Raw genomic sequence first — 15,010 nt, forward strand, 5'->3', positions numbered from 1 at the left:
GGGATGGGAGGTTGGGGGTGGAGACATGGTGGCTGGGTGGGGTAGGTGGAATGGGATGGGAGGTTGGGGGTGGAGACATGGTGGCTGGGTGGGGTAGGTGGAATGGGATGGGAGGTTGGGGGTGGAGACATGGTGGCTGGGTGGGGTAGGTGGAATGGGATGGGAGGTTGGGGGTGGAGACATGGTGGCTGGGTGGGGTAGGTGGAATGGGATGGGAGGTTGGGGGTGGAGACATGGTGGCTGGGTGGGGTAGGTGGAATGGGATGGGAGGTTGGGGGTGGAGACATGGTGGCTGGGTGGGGTAGGTGGAACGGGATGGGAGGTTGGGGGTGGAGACATGGTGGCTGGGTGGGGTATGTGGAACGGGATGAGAGGTTGGGTGGTGGAAACATGGTGGCTGGGTGGGGTTGGGAGAACGGGATGAGGGGTTGGGGGTTGAGACGTGGTGGCTGGGTGGGGTATGTGGAATGGGATGAGAGGTTGGGTGGTGGAAACATGGTGGCTGGGTGGGGTAGGTGGAATGGGATGGGAGGTTGGGGGTGGAGACATGGTGGCTGGGTGGGGTTGGGAGAACGGGATGAGGGGTTGGGGGTTGAGACGTGGTGGCTGGGTGGGGTATGTGGAACGGGATGAGAGGTTGGGTGGTGGAAACATGGTGGCTGGGTGGGGTAGGTGGAATGGGATGGGAGGTTGGGGGTGGAGACATGGTGGCTGGGTGGGGTAGGTGGAATGGGATGGGAGGTTGGGGGTGGAGACATGGTGGCTGGGTGGGGTAGGTGGAATGGGATGGGAGGTTGGGGGTGGAGACATGGTGGCTGGGTGGGGTTGGGAGAACGGGATGAGGGGTTGGGGGTTGAGACATCGTGGCTGGGTGGGGTTGGGAGAACGGGATGAGGGGTTGGGGGTTGAGACGTGGTGGCTGGGTGGGGTATGTGGAACGGGATGAGAGGTTGGGTGGTGGAAACATGGTGGCTGGGTGGGGTAGGTGGAATGGGATGGGAGGTTGGGGGTGGAGACATGGTGGCTGGGTGGGGTATGTGGAACGGGATGAGAGGTTGGGTGGTGGAAACATGGTGGCTGGGTGGGGTATGTGGAACGGGATGGGAGGTTGGGGGTGGAGACATGGTGGCTGGGTGGGGTATGTGGAATGGGATGAGAGGTTGGGTGGTGGAAACATGGTGGCTGGGTGGGGTATGTGGAACGGGATGGGAGTTTGGGGGTGGAGACATGGTGGCTGGGTGGGGTATGTGGAACGGGATGAGAGGTTGGGTGGTGGAAACATGGTGGCTGGGTGGGGTTGGGAGAACGGGATGAGGGGTTGGGGGTTGAGACGTGGTGGCTGGGTGGGGTATGTGGAACGGGATGAGAGGTTGGGTGGTGGAAACATGGTGGCTGGGTGGGGTAGGTGGAATGGGATGGGAGGTTGGGGGTGGAGACATGGTGGCTGGGTGGGGTTGGGAGAACGGGATGAGGGGTTGGGGGTTGAGACATCGTGGCTGGGTGGGGTTGGGAGAACGGGATGAGGGGTTGGGGGTTGAGACGTGGTGGCTGGGTGGGGTATGTGGAACGGGATGAGAGGTTGGGTGGTGGAAACATGGTGGCTGGGTGGGGTAGGTGGAATGGGATGGGAGGTTGGGGGTGGAGACATGGTGGGTGGGTGGGGTATGTGGAACGGGATGGGAGGTTGGGGGTGGAGACATGGTGGCTGGGTGGGGTATGTGGAATGGGATGGGAGGTTGGGGGTGGAGACATGGTGGCTGGGTGGGGTATGTGGAACGGGATGGGAGGTTGGGGGTGGAGACATGGTGGCTGGGTGGGGTATGTGGAACGGGATGAGAGGTTGGGTGGTGGAAACATGGTGGCTGGGTGGGGTATGTGGAACGGGATGGGAGGTTGGGGGTGGAGACATGGTGGCTGGGTGGGGTATGTGGAACGGGATGAGAGGTTGGGTGGTGGAAACATGGTGGCTGGGTGGGGTATGTGGAACGGGATGGGAGGTGGGGGTGGAGACATGGTGGCTGGGTGGGGTATGTGGAACGGGATGAGAGGTTGGGTGGTGGAAACATGGTGGCTGGGTGGGGTAGGTGGAATGGGATGGGAGGTTGGGGGTGGAGACATGGTGGCTGGGTGGGGTATGTGGAAAGGGATGAGAGGTTGGGTGGTGGAAACATGGTGGCTGGGTGGGGTAGGTGGAATGGGATGGGAGGTTGGGGGTGGAGACATGGTGGCTGGGTGGGGTAGGTGGAATGGGATGGGAGGTTGGGGGTGGAGACATGGTGGCTGGGTGGGGTAGGTGGAATGGGATGGGAGGTTGGGGGTGGAGACATGGTGGCTGGGTGGGGTAGGTGGAATGGGATGGGAGGTTGGGGGTGGAGACATGGTGGCTGGGTGGGGTAGGTGGAATGGGATGGGAGGTTGGGGGTGGAGACATGGTGGCTGGGTGGGGTAGGTGGAATGGGATGGGAGGTTGGGGGTGGAGACATGGTGGCTGGGTGGGGTAGGTGGAATGGGATGGGAGGTTGGGGGTGGAGACATGGTGGCTGGGTGGGGTAGGTGGAATGGGATGGGAGGTTGGGGGTGGAGACATGGTGGCTGGGTGGGGTAGGTGGAATGGGATGGGAGGTTGGGGGTGGAGACATGGTGGCTGGGTGGGGTAGGTGGAATGGGATGGGAGGTTGGGGGTGGAGACATGGTGGCTGGGTGGGGTAGGTGGAACGGGATGGGAGGTTGGGGGTGGAGACATGGTGGCTGGGTGGGGTAGGTGGAACGGGATGGGAGGTTGGGGGTGGAGACATGGTGGCTGGGTGGGGTAGGTGGAACGGGATGAGAGGTTGGGTGGTGGAGACATGGTGGCTGGGTGGGGTAGGTGGAATGGGATGGGAGGTTGGGGGTGGAGACATGGTGGCTGGGTGGGGTAGGTGGAATGGGATGGGAGGTTGGGGGTGGAGACATGGTGGCTGGGTGGGGTAGGTGGAATGGGATGGGGAGGTTGGGGGTGGAGACATGGTGGCTGGGTGGGGTAGGTGGAATGGGATGGGAGGTTGGGGGTGGAGACATGGTGGCTGGGTGGGGTAGGTGGAATGGGATGGGAGGTTGGGGGTGGAGACATGGTGGCTGGGTGGGGTTGGGAGAACGGGATGAGGGGTTGGGGGTTGAGACATCGTGGCTGGGTGGGGTTGGGAGAACGGGATGAGGGGTTGGGGGTTGAGACGTGGTGGCTGGGTGGGGTATGTGGAACGGGATGAGAGGTTGGGTGGTGGAAACATGGTGGCTGGGTGGGGTAGGTGGAATGGGATGGGAGGTTGGGGGTGGAGACATGGTGGCTGGGTGGGGTATGTGGAACGGGATGGGAGGTTGGGGGTGGAGACATGGTGGCTGGGTGGGGTATGTGGAACGGGATGAGAGGTTGGGTGGTGGAAACATGGTGGCTGGGTGGGGTAGGTGGAATGGGATGGGAGGTTGGGGGTGGAGACATGGTGGCTGGGTGGGGTATGTGGAACGGGATGGGAGGTTGGGGGTGGAGACATGGTGGCTGGGTGGGGTATGTGGAACGGGATGAGAGGTTGGGTGGTGGAAACATGGTGGCTGGGTGGGGTATGTGGAACGGGATGGGAGGTTGGGGGTGGAGACATGGTGGCTGGGTGGGGTATGTGGAACGGGATGAGAGGTTGGGTGGTGGAAACATGGTGGCTGGGTGGGGTATGTGGAACGGGATGGGAGGTTGGGGGTGGAGACATGGTGGCTGGGTGGGGTATGTGGAACGGGATGAGAGGTTGGGTGGTGGAAACATGGTGGCTGGGTGGGGTAGGTGGAATGGGATGGGAGGTTGGGGGTGGAGACATGGTGGCTGGGTGGGGTATGTGGAAAGGGATGAGAGGTTGGGTGGTGGAAACATGGTGGCTGGGTGGGGTAGGTGGAATGGGATGGGAGGTTGGGGGTGGAGACATGGTGGCTGGGTGGGGTAGGTGGAATGGGATGGGAGGTTGGGGGTGGAGACATGGTGGCTGGGTGGGGTAGGTGGAATGGGATGGGAGGTTGGGGGTGGAGACATGGTGGCTGGGTGGGGTAGGTGGAATGGGATGGGAGGTTGGGGGTGGAGACATGGTGGCTGGGTGGGGTAGGTGGAATGGGATGGGAGGTTGGGGGTGGAGACATGGTGGCTGGGTGGGGTAGGTGGAATGGGATGGGAGGTTGGGGGTGGAGACATGGTGGCTGGGTGGGGTAGGTGGAATGGGATGGGAGGTTGGGGGTGGAGACATGGTGGCTGGGTGGGGTAGGTGGAATGGGATGGGAGGTTGGGGGTGGAGACATGGTGGCTGGGTGGGGTAGGTGGAATGGGATGGGAGGTTGGGGGTGGAGACATGGTGGCTGGGTGGGGTAGGTGGAATGGGATGGGAGGTTGGGGTGGAGACATGGTGGCTGGGTGGGGTAGGTGGAACGGGATGGGAGGTTGGGGGTGGAGACATGGTGGCTGGGTGGGGTAGGTGGAACGGGATGGGAGGTTGGGGGTGGAGACATGGTGGCTGGGTGGGGTAGGTGGAACGGGATGAGAGGTTGGGTGGTGGAGACATGGTGGCTGGGTGGGGTAGGTGGAATGGGATGGGAGGTTGGGGGTGGAGACATGGTGGCTGGGTGGGGTAGGTGGAATGGGATGGGAGGTTGGGGGTGGAGACATGGTGGCTGGGTGGGGTAGGTGGAATGGGATGGGAGGTTGGGGGTGGAGACATGGTGGCTGGGTGGGGTAGGTGGAACGGGATGAGAGGTTGGGGGTGGAGACATGGTGGCTGGGTGGGGTAGGTGGAATGGGATGGGAGGTTGGGGGTGGAGACATGGTGGCTGGGTGGGGTAGGTGGAATGGGATGGGAGGTTGGGGGTGGAGACATGGTGGCTGGGTGGGGTAGGTGGAATGGGATGGGAGGTTGGGGGTGGAGACATGGTGGCTGGGTGGGGTAGGTGGAATGGGATGGGAGGTTGGGGGTGGAGACATGGTGGCTGGGTGGGGTAGGTGGAATGGGATGGGAGGTTGGGGGTGGAGACATGGTGGCTGGGTGGGGTAGGTGGAATGGGATGGGAGGTTGGGGGTGGAGACATGGTGGCTGGGTGGGGTTGGGGGAACGGGTTTCCGGTTTATATTCAACTATGTTTGTATTTCTTACTGATTGATTTGTCTTTCATTTGAGTGGCAGCCTACAGGTACGTTCCAAAAATAACTAAACAAATAAACATTTGCCCCCCAAGAAAAAGTGGAAGTCAAATTTATTATTTGGGGGTTGAATGAATGAAAAATAAAAACACTCATATCTTGATTAGGATAAGTATTCACCCCCCTGAGTCAATACATGTTATAAACACATTTGGCAGCAATTACAGCTGTGAGTATTTTGGGGTAAGTCTCTAAGAGCTTTGCACACCTGGATTGTGCAATATTTTCCCATGATCATTTTCTAAATTCTTCAAACTCTATAAGGTTGGTTGTTGATCATTGCTAGACAGCCATTTTCAGAGTCTCGCCATATATTTTCAAGCAGATTTAAGTCAAAACTGTTACAAGGCCACTCAGGAACATTCAATGTCTTCTTGCTAAGCAACTCCGGTGTAGATTTGGCCTTGTGTTTTAGGTTATTGTCCTACTGAAGGGTGAATTTGTCTCCCAGTGTCCATTGGAAATCAGACTGAACCAGGTTTTTCCTGTAAGATTTTGCCTGTTCTTAGCTCCATTCTGTTTCTTTCTATCCTGAAAATCTCCCCAGTTCTTGCAGATGACAAGCATACCCTATAACATGATGCAGCCATCACCATGCTTGAAAATACAAAAAGTGGTACTCAGTGATGTGTTGTGTTGGATTTGCCCCAAACATAACACTTTGTATTCTGGACAAAAAGTTCATTCCTTTGTCTTGTTTTTTGTAGTTTTACTGTAGTGCCTTGTTGCAAACAGAATGCATGTTTTGGAATATTTTTAGTCAATACCGGTTTGCTTTATTTCACTGTCATTTAGGTTAGTATTGGGGATTTACTACAATGTTGTTGATCCATAATCAGTTTTATTCTATCATAGCATCAAACTCCATTACTGTTTTACAATTTTAATAAAATAACAAAAACAATAAAGAGAGAGAGAGAGAGCCAGAGAGAGAAACAGGAATAGAGAGACAGGGATAGAGAGAGGGAGGGGGGGAGAGATGAATAGGTGGGATAGAAAGACAGAGAGATGGATAGAAAGACATAAAGAGATGGATAGAAAGAGCAACAGCAAGCTAGCTAAATAGGACAAATTAGTTAGCAAGTGCAAGGTAACAAGCTACAGTGCCTTGCGAAAGTATTCGGCCCCCTTGAACCTTGCGACCTTTTGCCACATTTCAGGCTTCAAACATAAAGATATAAAACTGTATTTTTTTGTGAAGAATCAACAACAAGTGGGACACAATCATGAAGTGGAACGACATTTATTGGATATTTCAAACTTTTTTAACAAATCAAAAACTGAAAAATTGGGCGTGCAAAATTATTCAGCCCCCTTAAGTTAATACTTTGTAGCGCCACCTTTTGCTGCGATTACAGCTGTAAGTCGCTTGGGGTATGTCTCTATCAGTTTTGCACATCGAGAGACTGAACTTTTTCCCATTCCTCCTTGCAAAACAGCTCGAGCTCAGTGAGGTTGGATGGAGAGCATTTGTGAACAGCAGTTTTCAGTTCTTTCCACAGATTCTCGATTGGATTCAGGTCTGGACTTTGACTTGGCCATTCTAACACCTGGATATGTTTATTTTTGAACCATTCCATTGTAGATTTTGCTTTATGTTTTGGATCATTGTCTTGTTGGAAGACAAATCTCCGTCCCAGTCTCAGGTCTTTTGCAGACTCCATCAGGTTTTCTTCCAGAATGGTCCTGTATTTGGCTCCATCCATCTTCCCATCAATTTTAACCATCTTCCATGATGCTGCCACCACCATGTTTGACAGTGGGGATGGTGTGTTCAGGATGATGAGCTGTGTTGCTTTTACGCCAAACATAACGTTTTGCATTGTTGCCAAAAAGTTCAATTTTGGTTTCATCTGACCAGAGCACCTTCTTCCACATGTTTGGTGTGTCTCCCAGGTGGCTTGTGGCAAACTTTAAACAACACTTTTTATGGATATCTTTAAGAAATGGCTTTCTTCTTGCCACTCTTCCATAAAGGCCAGATTTGTGCAATATACGACTGATTGTTGTCCTATGGACAGAGTGTTCCACCTCAGCTGTAGATCTCTGCAGTTCATCCAGAGTGATCATGGGCCTCTTGGCTGCATCTCTGATCAGTCTTCTCCTTGTATGAGCTGAAAGTTTAGAGGGACGGCCAGATAGATTTGCAGTGGTCTGATACTCCTTCCATTTCAATATTATCGCTTGCACAGTGCTCCTTGGGATGTTTAAAGCTTGGGAAATCTTTTTTTATCCAAATCCGTCTTTAAACTTCTTCACAACAGTATCTCGGACCTGCCTGGTGTGTTCCTTGTTCTTCATGATGCTCTCTGCGCTTTTAACGGACCTCTGAGACTATCACAGTGCAGGTGCATTTATACGGAGACTTGATTACACACAGGTGGATTGTATTTATCATCATTAGTCATTTAGGTCAACATTGGATCATTCAGAGATCCTCACTGAACTTCTGGAGAGAGTTTGCTGCACTGAAAGTAAAGGGGCTGAATAATTTTTCACGCCCAATTTTTCAGTTTTTGATTTGTTAAAAAAGTTTGAAATATCCAATAAATGTCGTTCCACTTCATGATTGTGTCCCACTTGTTGTTGATTCTTCACAAAAAAATACAGTTTTATATCTTTATGTTTGAAGCCTGAAATGTGGCAAAAGGTCGCAAAGTTCAAGGGGACCGAATACTTTCGCAAGGCACTGTAAATTGCCATACATGTTTAATGCTTTTTGATCTGTCCCCAAATTAATGTCATTAGTTCAGAGTTTGTTTTGATATTTTACCCTGCGTGTCGTGATTGCGTTTGGTGTAGGGGCATGATGGCACACGCGCGTAGCCGGTTTGGGTTCCGTGTAAGAATCCTCTCTTGTTCAGGGTGTGTGATAATAAGCAATAGGGGGTGTGGTATGTGGCCAATATACCATGGCTAAGGACTGTTCTTAAGCACGACACAACGCGGAGTGCCTGGTTACAGCCCTTAGCCGTGAGGTGCCTTATTGCTATTATAAACTGGTTACCAAGGTAATTAGAGCAGTAAATACATGTTTTGTCATACCCGTTGTATACGGTCTGATATACCACAGCTGTCAGCCAATCAGCATTCAAGGCTCGAACCACCCAGTTTATAATAGTGCATAGTACATGTTTAGGGCATAGGCTATATCCAAGTCAAACAGACAGTGATGCTGGCGTTCCAACATTTTCAGTCTCCTTTCACTATTTTTCTTTCATCCTATGCAGGTCTGACGATAAATCAGGGCTTGGCCGACAGCCCCCTGAAGGCATTGCACAGGATACCGCCCATCCATGTGAGAGAAAGATGGGGATGTTGGGAGAGTATTTATATGTCCTAAATGGCACACTATTCCCTTAATAGTGCACTATTTTTGACCAGAGCACTATTCCCTATGTGGTGCACTACATAGGGAATAGGGTGCCATTTGGGACACAGTTATCATTGTGTTCTTTTATGGTTCTGTACTCTGACTAACTCTGAGTGTGTGTAGCCCTGGGGCCCTGCATGGGTTATTACTATTCCTCCCCAGCCCTATTCTACCCTATCATGGGCTGGGCCTGCGTGGGACGCTCTGTGATGGCACCTTCTATAGGAATGACAAGACAGAGAATGACCCCCGGCCAATATTCACAGAGCTGTTATTGTCTTTACAGGATAATAATGCTTACTATTTTCACTTTGACTGGGGCAAGCTGAAGCTACCATCTTAAGATATCTAAGCTAGACATCTGACTTGAGGCGAAATAACCTTTCTAATCTTACCAGACACTTTGATTAGTGTATATGAAGGAAGGAAATAATCTCTCCGGTGCGCCATTCATAATGTAATGTCATAAGCATGTCATAATGCATAAAGCCTTCCCTGGTCTATTGTGAGATTATCAGTGGTGTGCTGAGATACTGTCACTCACATGGACACACATTCATATACACATTCACTTATAAATGTATATATTATTTGTATAAATATGTTTATAGAAATCACTGGTGACTCACGGTCTGGTGGCTGCGGTCACAGTAGCGAAGCCCGAAGAAGTCTGTCTCTGCCAGCTTCACATGGTCCAACACAAAGTCCAGCACCACCGAACCCTTAGTAGACTTCTGTGGAACACAAAGTGTTTTGGAACTCAGTGTCTGAGTCACAGGCAAACGTGTTCCCAGGCAAAGACATCAAGTTGATGTGAGTGTTTTTACTTATGGAATATAAACTTAATGCATTCTGAGGCAACAGGCAAAGTATTCTGAAATACCATGGTGGGCTTCTGTACTGAAAGTCATGTTTTGAAGAATAAATAGCTTCAACAATATATGGCATATACAGTATAGTTCTTAGAGACAGTCTCTCTTTCAGCTCTCGGTGTCTGCATTCAGAAATGGCATAAAGAGACTCTGTAAGAGAGTAGACCTATGTCTTCAGGGAAATATCAATTAGATATAAATGATTACTTTGCTATGCAGTTAAAACTGCCTTCCGCTGCAATTTACACGCCTCATGGTGCCTCTCATTACCATTTCTCAGGCTTACAAAAGCAATCTGCTAAAAGAAGCAATATTAGGACTTTGATTTTAGTATGAACCAGACAAACTCTGATTCCAGGAGCATTTCCAGAACACCTATACCACTGTTGCAAGATAATCACATCTATTTCTCCTTTGTGGGGTGAAGAAACATTGTTGACCGTATCTTATCTGTCAGCACTTCAGCCTTCTCTTGTAGATACAGCATCAATCCAAATGTATCCACTGACGATATAAGTATTTATTCCGATGGAAAACCAATTATGGATCACACCAACCAATCCACATTTGCCTCAGCGCGGACCACAAGTCAACCAAACCTTCCTCTCTCTCACCTACATTTAAAATGTTTCTTTAGATTTATCCTGAGTACTATCTGATTGGCTACATCGATGCCTGTAATGAAAGATGGGGCTTTACTCACAGCTAACATCATCTCATGGTGAGGCTGAAACACAAACACCGACCACACTCACATTCCAAAACAACCCAGGGATTCCTACCCTCCTCTCTTTCCTTTCCATATGAAAGTCAACACACAAATGGATACACGCTCATTTCCCTGGTGTATGATGCAGAGATCGTATCAGGTGGATCATTGACAGACCAGTGGTGTATCTGCATTCGGTTTGTGTTCTTTAACAGGACACCAGCATCCGTCTTGGCTGGAGGACATCTCTCTCTTTACCTAATTATCTCTGTTTGCTCTTGACACAGAGAGGAGGAAACTGTCTCTCTCTGTGTGTGTGTGTGTGTGTGTGTGTGTGTGTGTGTGTGTGTGTGTGTGTGTGTGTGTGTGTGTGTGTGTGTGTGTGTGTGTGTGTGTGTGTGTGTGTGTGTGTGTGTGTGTGTGTGTGTGTGTGTGTGTGTGTGTGTGTGTTTCTCTCTGACTGCTCCTCTTAACCACAAAGCACATGTTTGATGAATCACAAGGTGTACACTGACAAACAGTCAGTATGATTTATGCCATCAAAGCATGTGAACACAGACAAACAGACCACACTCAGCTGGCTAGAGACCAAATGTGACTTCTTAGAGCTGACTATGCCATCTTTCAGCAGTAGAACAATAAGCATCAGTGTGGGACACCTCGTGAATACATATGTTGTCTCATGACAACTTACACTCCTTAAGAATTCAAGAAGACCAAGGATATCAAGTCCAAGAAGACCAAAGAACCACATAGGATGAGATGAGTAGGTCCAAGTTCATTCCTATGGCACCTAAAGTAGTGCACCTCCTCATGTTAATAGTTCATTACTTCCTCCTGTGTGATTCAGGGCTCATCTGCATGTTTTCATGATCTACTCCAATCTGCAGGTACACTCCAAGGGAATCACAAGTAGGCTGCCTGTGTCTGACACAGGAGACAGGCTCTCTCTCTGTCTCTCTCTTCTTCTTCTCTCTCTCTCCCTCTCTCCCCTTTCTCTTAAGTTACTCTCTATCTCCCCCGCTCTCCCTCGCTCCCTCTGCTGTTGTCTCATCTCTGATTAAACCACATGATGCATATGCCTGTCACCTGCTAGACAGAAAGACAGCTGTTTAACAGTGGCTCTGTGCTTCCTTCTCTCTGACTCCCTGTGGGGACATCCTCTACACTTCCTCCCTCTGATACAGCCTGACATCGTCACATCCTGACAACCTCACGTCCTGGCATCCTCACATCCTGACAGCTTCCCATCTTGACATCCTCATGTCCTGACAACCTCACATCTTGACATCCTCACATCCTAACATACTCACATCTTGAAGTCCTGACAACCTCACATCTTGACATCCTTACATCCTGAAAACCTCACATCCTGAAATCCTGACTTCCTCTAATTCCTGACATCCTGACATCTTGACAACCTGGCAACCTCACATCCTGAAATCCTGACTTCCTCATATCCTGACATCCTGAAACCTGACTTCCTCACATCCTGAAATCCTGACTTCCTCACATCCTGACAACCTCACATCCTGAAATCCTGACTTCCTTGCATCCTCACATCCTGAAATCTTGACAACCTCACATCCTGAAACCTGACTTCCTCATATCCTGACATCCTGACTTCCTCACATCCTGACAACCTCACATCCTGAAATCCTGACTTCCTCATATCCTGACATCCTGACTTCCTCACATCCTGACAACCTCACATCATGAAATCCTGACTTCCTCACATCCTAAAATCCTGACTTCCTCATATCCTGACATCCTGACTTCCTCACATCCTGACAACCTCACATCCTGAAATCCTGACTTCCTCACATCCTAAAATCCTGACTTCCTCATATCCTGACATCCTGACTTCCTCACATCCTGACAACCTCACATCCTGAAATCCTGACTTCCTCACATCCTGACATCCTGAAATCTTGACAACCTCGCATCCTGACATCCTGACAAACCTTTAACAACATCATAAACAAGCAGTGATCATATAAACTCCAACATCATATAAACTCCTGAGTGGTTAATTACCATCTGTGAAGGCCTATTGTGTCTTTCCTGGTATTCACAGTTCTGCCAAGACTGAGCTGAGTGACTGTAGTACACTTCTGTTAATTATTCTCAAAGCATGAATACAACATTGTCTCATCGTGTCCTCCTTCCTTCCATCCCTCCTTCTGTCACATGGAATGACGCTGGCGTGAAAACCCCCTGTTCCATCGGCGGCGGAATCCACCCCGACTTCACCAACAAAACAAAAAATAAACAAAAAAACTCCTGGACCGGCTGGGCGAACAAGCACTGATGATCCGGCTGAGGCCCGACGTGGGATGGGCGCCATCCGAGCCAACCGGGACAAGGAAACCTCTTGAGCCAGCTAGGGTGTGGAAGCCCAACGAGCTGGCTCGGCATCCCCGGTTCCATCGGTGGTGACCCAGAGCTGATGCCAACATACCAAACGGAACGCCAGTTCTCCCCGATGCATCGTGTGTTGGCTGATGCATTCTGTCACATGGAATGACGCTGGAGAGACGAAGCAGGTACGGGGAGTCAAACATTTTGTCACGCCCTGGTCAAAGTATTTTGTGTTTATCTTCATTTATTTGGTCAGGCCAGGGTGTGGCATGGGTTTTTGTATGTGGTGTGTATGTATTGGGATTGTAGCTTAGTGGGGTGTTCTAGTTAGGTCTATGGCTGTCTGAAGTGGTTCTCAATCAGAGGCAGGTGTTTATCGTTGTCTCTGATTGGGAACCATATTTAGGCAGCCATATTCTTTGGTTGTTTCGTGGGTGATTGTCCTTAGTTGCTTTGTTCCTTGTTCTGTGTGTATGTGCACTAGTATTAGGCTGTTTCGGTTTTCATTACGTTTATTGTTTTGTAGTTTTTGTATTTAGATTCGTGTTACATTTGTTCATTAAACATGGATCGCAATCTACATGCTGCATTTTGGTCCGACTCTCCTTCACACCTAGAAAACCGTTACAGAATCACCCACCACAAACGGACCAAGCAGCGTGTCAACAGGCAGGAGCAGCCCAAAGAGGAGATGCGTAAGAAGGATTTCTGGACATGGGAGGAAATCCTCGACGGGAGAGGACCCTGGGCTAAACCAGGGGAGTGTAGCCGCCCAAAGGTGCAGCAGGAGAAGAGGCAACAGGAGCAGCCCAAAGAGGAGTACAGTATGGACTATACTTCTTGGGAAGAGATAGACAGGTGGGCGGTCGACCCAGGGAGAGTGCCGGAGCTCGCCTGGGATTCGATGGAGCAGTGCGCGGAAGGTTACAGGAGAATGAGGTTGGCGAAGCAAGCACGGCGGCGCGGACGGAAGCCCGAGAGTCAGCCCCAAAAATGTATTGGGGGTGGGGGCCTCACAGGGAGTAGGGCTACGCCAGGTAGGAGACCTGCACAAACTCCCTGTGCTTACCGGGGGGCTAGAGAGACCGGGCAGGCACCGTGTTATGCAGTGGTGTGCACGGTGTCCCCAGTGCGGGTGCATAGCCCGGTGCGGTATATTCCAGCTCCTCGTATCGGCCGGGCTAGAGTGGGCATCGAGCCAGGTAAGGTTGGGCAGGCTCGGTGCTCAAGAGCTCCAGTGCGCCTGCACGGTCCGGTCTATTCAGTACCACCTCCACACCCCAGCCCTCGGGTGGCAGCTCCCCGCACCAGGCTTCCTGTGCGTGTCCTCGGTCCAGTACCACCAGTACCAGCACCACGCATCAGGCCTACAGTGCGCCTCGCCTCTCCAGCGCTGTCGGAGCCTTTCTCCTCTCCTGCGCTGCCGGAGTCTCCCGCCTGTTCAGGGCAGCCAGAGCCTTCCTCCTCTCCTGCGCTGCCGGAGTCTCCTGCCTGTTCAGTGCAGCCAGAGCTGCCAGCTTGCATGGAGCAGCCAGAGCTGCCAGCCTGCATGGAGCAGCCAGAGCTGTCAGTCTGCAAGGAGCAGCCAGAGCTGTCAGTCTACATGGAGCAGCCAGAGCTGTCAGTCTGCAAGGAGCTGTCAGTCTACATGGAGCAGCCAGAGCTGTCAGTCTGCAAGGAGCTGCCAGTCTGCAAGGAGCTGCCAGTCTGCACGGAGCTGCCAGTCTGCAAGGAGCTGTCAGTCTGCAAGGAGCTGTCAGTTTGCATGGAGCAGCCAGAGCTGTCAGTCTGCATGAAGCAGCCAGAGCTGCCAGTCTGCAAGGAGCTGCCAGTCTGCACGGAGCTGCCAATCTGCAAGGAGCTGTCAGTCTGTAAGGAGCTGCCAGTCTGCACAGAGCCGCCAGAGCTGCCAGTCTGTAAGAAGCCGCCAGAGCTGTCAGCCTACATGGAGCAGCCAGAGCCGCCAGTCAGAGTGGAGCAGCCAGAGCAGCCAGTCAGCATGGAGCAGCCAGATCTTTCAGTCTGCCAGGATCCGCCAGTCAGCCAGACTCTTCCAGATCTGCCAGTCAGCCGGGATCCGCCAGTCAGCCAGACTCTTCTAGATCTACCAGTCTGCCAGACTCTTCCAGATCCGCCAGTCAGCCAGACTCTTCCAGATCTGCCAGTCAACCAGACTCTTCCAGATCCGCCAGTCAACCAGACTCTTCCAGATCTGCCAGGCTCTTCCAGATCCGCCAGTCTGCCAGACTCTTCCAGATCTGCCAGTCAGCCAGACTCTTCCAGATCTGCCAGTCAACCAGACTCTTCCAGATCTGCCAGTCAACCAGACTCTTCCAGATCTGTCAGTCAACCAGACTCTTCCAGATCCGCCAGTCAACCAGACACTTCCAGATCCGCCAGTCAGCCGGGATCTGCCAGAACTGCCAGTCGGCCAGGATCTGCCAGTCGGCCAGGATCCGCCAGTCAGCCAGGATCCGCCAGATCCGCCAGTC

The 15,010-nt window shown here is 51.6% G+C and overlaps 1 protein-coding gene across 4 annotated transcripts in view; it reads right to left on the reverse strand.

Moving 5' to 3' along the window:
* epb41l4a (erythrocyte membrane protein band 4.1 like 4A) overlaps positions 1-15,010 on the reverse strand; it is a 131,619-nt gene that overhangs the window by 67,886 nt on the left and 48,723 nt on the right. For all 4 annotated transcript variants that reach the window (XM_052458338.1, XM_052458339.1, XM_052458340.1 and 1 more), the window contains exon 3: positions 9,206-9,310. In XM_052458338.1, coding sequence (XP_052314298.1) covers positions 9,206-9,310 — 105 coding nt within the window. The remainder of the gene's footprint in view (positions 1-9,205; positions 9,311-15,010) is intronic.

This window comes from Oncorhynchus keta, chromosome 12 (assembly GCF_023373465.1).
Source record: "Oncorhynchus keta strain PuntledgeMale-10-30-2019 chromosome 12, Oket_V2, whole genome shotgun sequence".
Classification (NCBI taxonomy): domain Eukaryota; kingdom Metazoa; phylum Chordata; class Actinopteri; order Salmoniformes; family Salmonidae; genus Oncorhynchus; species Oncorhynchus keta.